The sequence below is a fragment of the Setaria italica genome, chromosome VII, assembly GCF_000263155.2.
Source record: "Setaria italica strain Yugu1 chromosome VII, Setaria_italica_v2.0, whole genome shotgun sequence".
NCBI lineage: Eukaryota > Viridiplantae > Streptophyta > Magnoliopsida > Poales > Poaceae > Setaria > Setaria italica.
Window position 1 is genome coordinate 13,166,117 of NC_028456.1, and position 4,612 is coordinate 13,170,728.

The 4,612-nt window shown below is 40.4% G+C and overlaps 1 protein-coding gene and 1 long non-coding RNA gene across 2 annotated transcripts in view; one reads left to right on the forward strand and one right to left on the reverse strand.

Moving 5' to 3' along the window:
- Positions 1–2,425, forward strand: part of LOC101762235 (protein root UVB sensitive 1, chloroplastic) — a 5,046-nt gene extending 2,621 nt beyond the window's left edge. The window contains exons 4-7 of the mRNA XM_004975167.4: positions 222–420; positions 923–1,029; positions 1,308–1,481; positions 1,561–2,425. Coding sequence (XP_004975224.2) covers positions 222–420; positions 923–1,029; positions 1,308–1,481; positions 1,561–1,833 — 753 coding nt within the window. The 3' untranslated portion in view covers positions 1,834–2,425. The remainder of the gene's footprint in view (positions 1–221; positions 421–922; positions 1,030–1,307; positions 1,482–1,560) is intronic.
- Positions 2,426–2,578: 153 nt separating this feature from the next.
- On the reverse strand, positions 2,579–4,020 carry LOC101761951. Its single transcript, XR_215486.3, has 3 exons — positions 3,747–4,020; positions 3,492–3,559; positions 2,579–3,399 (listed from the first exon to the last, which is right to left on the reverse strand). It is a non-coding gene; the product is annotated as an uncharacterized LOC101761951 (long non-coding RNA).
- Between the last annotated feature and the right edge of the window lie 592 nt (positions 4,021–4,612).

The following is a 4,612-nucleotide window of genomic DNA, read 5'->3' on the forward strand; positions in this document are numbered from 1 at the left end:
GCATACCGCCCCCCCATAGTCCCCCCCCCCCCCCCCGAAAAAAAAAAAAAAAAAACATTTCCTACAACCCACTAGTCTGAATCCCTTCCACTTTTGTTCGTACTAGGAAAATAAAGAATCACACTATCATATGAACACTTCCGATATTAAATTCAGTAAGTACATTGTATGCCTATTCATTACATTTTCATCTCAGTGACTAAAATGACATGAATATTCAGGTTATTGCAAAGGGTGAAGCACAAGGAATGGTTAGCAAGTTCGTTGGCATAGGGCTTGGCATTGTGTTGGCTAATCACATTCATTCATCTGTACCATTAGCTCTTATTTCATTTGCTGGAGTTACTGCTGTCCACATGTATTGCAACCTTAAGTCTTATCAATCAATTCAGCTGAGAACACTGAATCCGTACCGTGCAAGTAATTTGATTTCTTCACTGTTATTTATCTCAATTCTTCCCTTATTTTTATTGACCCTATATGGCCACAACTTGTGTAGGGATGATATTATGTAATCAAATTGGCTACTTTTTCATCTTAATTTCTTTACTAAGCTAGATATGGAATATAAAAAGTTCAACAGATGTAAAAACTGACGGTTTATTTCTGATAAATGGTTGAGTGAAATGGTAAACATGGAAGGTACATTCGGTATATTTCTTCAGTCAAAAATGTGTCTATTTTATTCAATGGATAACATTAAACGCTGGAAGCATATATTTAGTACTGTAGTGATATTTTGCTAAAATAATACTCTCTTTCTCATACTCCTGAATTTCTTTTTTTTTTCTATATGGGACAAACTTACAACAATAGTTATTTCCTATCCTTGTATCAGTTCTGTTCCCTGACATTTAGCATTTGTTCTCTAGAATGATAATGTTACAGGATGTGATTAAACTTTTTTGTCCTTTTTGTGAAGGCTTGGTGTTTAGTGAATATCTATTAAGTGGACAAATTCCATCAGTCAAAGAGGTTAATGATGAGGAACCTCTCTTCTTCAATCTGTCACTTGGTGCTTCACGTAAAGTAAGTCAAGGTTACTTTCAGTATTGTATAACTGACCAATTTTTTCTCCCGACATTATATTCTCAACTGTTAAGCCTTAAAGCTCCTCTTTTCAATATTGCCTGATCATGTGGCACATATAGTTGTGTTTCGTAATGTCCAAATTATAATTGTGTCCTGTTAGATCCAACTAGCTTCTGGTTAGGAATGCTCGAGTAATATCATCATACATATTCATTTTTTCTCCTTTGTTTTATTTCATTTTCTTATTTTCTGCGGTTTCTTGGATTTTGCAACAGGAATGCAAGATTTTGTCAGCAGAAGCAAAAGATGCTGCAGATCAAATTTGTCAGCGGTTACAATTGGGTTCTAAACTAAGTGAAATTATTGAGAGTAAAGAAGATGCATGTGCATTGTTTGATCTCTACAAAAATGAGCAGTACCTGCTTACGAATTACAAGGGCAAATTTTGTGTAAGTTCATCTTGAAGCAAGTATTCCTAAATGTCAGTTTTGTTGTGCATTCAGCTAATAATATTTTACCTGCTTACAGATTGTACTTAAAGAGGGATCTTCTCCTGAAGACATGCTCAAATCTTTGTTCCATGTTAGCTATCTGTATTGGTTGGAAAGATTTATGGGCTTTAGACCAAGCAATATTGTCTCAGAGTGTAGGCCAGGTGGAAGGCTTGAAGTATCCCTGGATTATGCTCAGAGAGAATTCAGCCATGTCAAACATGATGGTTCTGTCGGCGGCTGGGTGATGGATGGTCTAATTGCGAGGCCCTTACCCGTAAGAATACAAGTAGGAGATGTTACTCCTTAGGACTTGGCTCAATTAGCTGTCCTCGTAGATCAGTCCCTTGGAGATGTACAGTGCTCTCATTATCTGATCAGTTTTCGGAGAGTTATATTTTGTCTAACTGGCAGTGTGGTTTGACACCTTATCCTTCAGGCTTCTAAACTAACAGTCTTCAAACATCCTGGTGCTCAAATAACCTCAGAGTTACCCTCGTCATAGGATGGAGCTGGCAACATCTCTAGTATAGTTTTTGTTGAGAATTGAATTCTTTTTAGTTGGTTTTGACTGTTGAAGCCTGTACTAGTGCTCACAAGATTAAGAGCACTCGGGCAACTATAAAGATTAAAGACATGATGAGAGATTATCAGTAGGCCACCTTGTGTGCTTGAGATCAACTTTACTGATAATACTTGTCTGGTTAGTTTATTGGAATAAAATCCGCATTCCATAATGTTAGTGCAATATGTCTGAGAATGTAAACTAGTTAATTTGCCAAGTATCAATTTACTCGGGCAACTACCTGCTTGAATCATAGTCTGGCAGCTATTCATAGCTTGTGCAGGAACAAGTATTGTACCCTCTGCAACATGTAGAAAGCCAGTGTGAGCTTTCTTAATGTGATGGTGTACAGGTGAAGTTTGCTTCTCCCAGTTTGCTTAGTGAGTTCTTTCTGTTGTATTCACTGTGTCAATGCTTTATAAATTGGAGTTAGATGTCTTCTGGTTTGCAGAACCTAGTGGCAAAGCAGATATGAATCGTATTGAGAGTATGTTCTGATTCTTATCAGTTTTATTTCTAAGGAAACAAATGCTGCATAATTTACAGTATTACTATTATCCAGCAAAGAGCAAACTTTACAACCCTCTTACATACTGAACCCAGATAGCAATACAGCAATACTTCTTGATAAGTATGATACAGACCCAGACCAGTTTCGTACGTAGTACATGTACATGCACTCTGTACATACTGAACCCAGATAGCGATACAGCTATACTTCTTGATAAGTATGATACAGACCCAGACCAGTTTCGTAGGTAGTACATGTACCTGCATTGACCACTTTGCTGAAGGACCCCTGCAAGGAGAATTGCCATAGACTAAGCCAAAGCATCCGAAGAACTCAGCCTCCAACTGAACCCAGTGACATGCCTGAACATTAAGAACCTATGGAGGTGTGCGGTTGAGTTCTCCCATCATCACCACAACCATGGAAATCCAAGCTGAGATAACACTCAGCTTCGCCGCTGCTGCCTTAGTCTCCGCATCGGTCGAGAACAACGAGGCCATGGCCAGCAGATATCCGACGGCCAGATTAACCCATAGAAGGATGTGTCCGCCTTGCTCCATGGCGAGAGGCAGGGTGGTTATGTTCAGAAGGCAAGTCGTGATCAGGCAGAGTGAAAGGATAACGTGGTTACTGGTGCCAGAAGATCTCTGGCTCTGAACTGAACTTGCCATTTCCTCGTTGCTCTGTGCCTCTTCCTTGGTTGTTGTTTCAACTTTGAACCAGCTACCAAGAGGAACTTTGTGACAGATATATGTGTTTGGGATTGGAATGGGGATGGTGCAAGGATTGTTCTTAGAAGACTGAAAACAGAGGTAAAAAAATACTGTTAAAAACAGTTTAATACAGTTGTGTATGAATTTTATTTTGAAGACAGTGGATATTACATTACTACCTTTGGGTTGGAATACTTGAGTGCTAGCTATCCGGTGCAGACCCTCTTCAGGACCCACTTTCCTTGGCCTATTGAGAAGCACATGAACATGTTGGATTATATTAGTTATGATTATGAAAGCATGAAACAAAACTTAAAGCGACAAACCCTCTTTTTTTTTTCTTTGTAACAGGGGAATTTCACCGCGACTCTGCACACGACACTACAAATTCCTCTGAAATCTTTCTGCTGATAATAAGGTGAGAAGAAGCTGACCGAAAACACGCAGAAGCGACAGGTTATGGCGATCGGAAGAACTGGCAGCACTCTGTCTCATTGCCACAAGATGCAACAAAGAGCGCAGGAGTTATCAGTGAAATCCAGCTCCGGTTCTTGGAATGATCGGAGGAACACGCAGAAGAAGCACGGGCTGAGCGATTCAATCGGCCGGTGCAGCAAGGAACTGGCAAGGAAGGCTGTAGTACTCTGCTTTTGCTCTGGGTTACAGTTTCATCGTGGATTCAGTTGGGGGAGGCATGTGCACCTTATATGAATTTTACCGAGGATGAGTCAGCATAATCATCTGAAGATAGGTGTCGTAAGCGCTGGCATCATCTAACCCCTCAACACTATGACGACACTCTGAATCGTAGGCCGGCCATCCACATAGCTCACGCTTGACCTGGAGGAAGTCATAACTGAACGAGGAAGTTCATTGCGACGTGTGCCAAGGTCCTGTTCGGCTGGACTTATAAGCCGGCTGAAAAGCTGAAAAATGGCTAATTTGTTGTAAGAGAAAAATATTGATAAGCCGGCTGATAAGCTGAAGCGAACAGGAACAAACTTACAGTAGCTTATGAACTGACACGACAATTTGACTTTGTTTCGAGGTCCAGCTAAAGCTGACGTGGATCCAAGACCTCTTAACCAAACCTTTGCTTGTACTGTGGATAGTATGGCATCAGACTGTCTCCTATGCTCCGGCCACATCGTACCTTAATTATTTGTCCAATCCAAATATCCAATTCAGATCCAGCGCAGCATGAGGTGAACTAAAGCTATGGAATAGGTACGTACGCCAGTAGACAAATTGTTGTACTGGAGCAACAATCCTTGGCCTCGAAGGCAGCTATAGTTAAAAC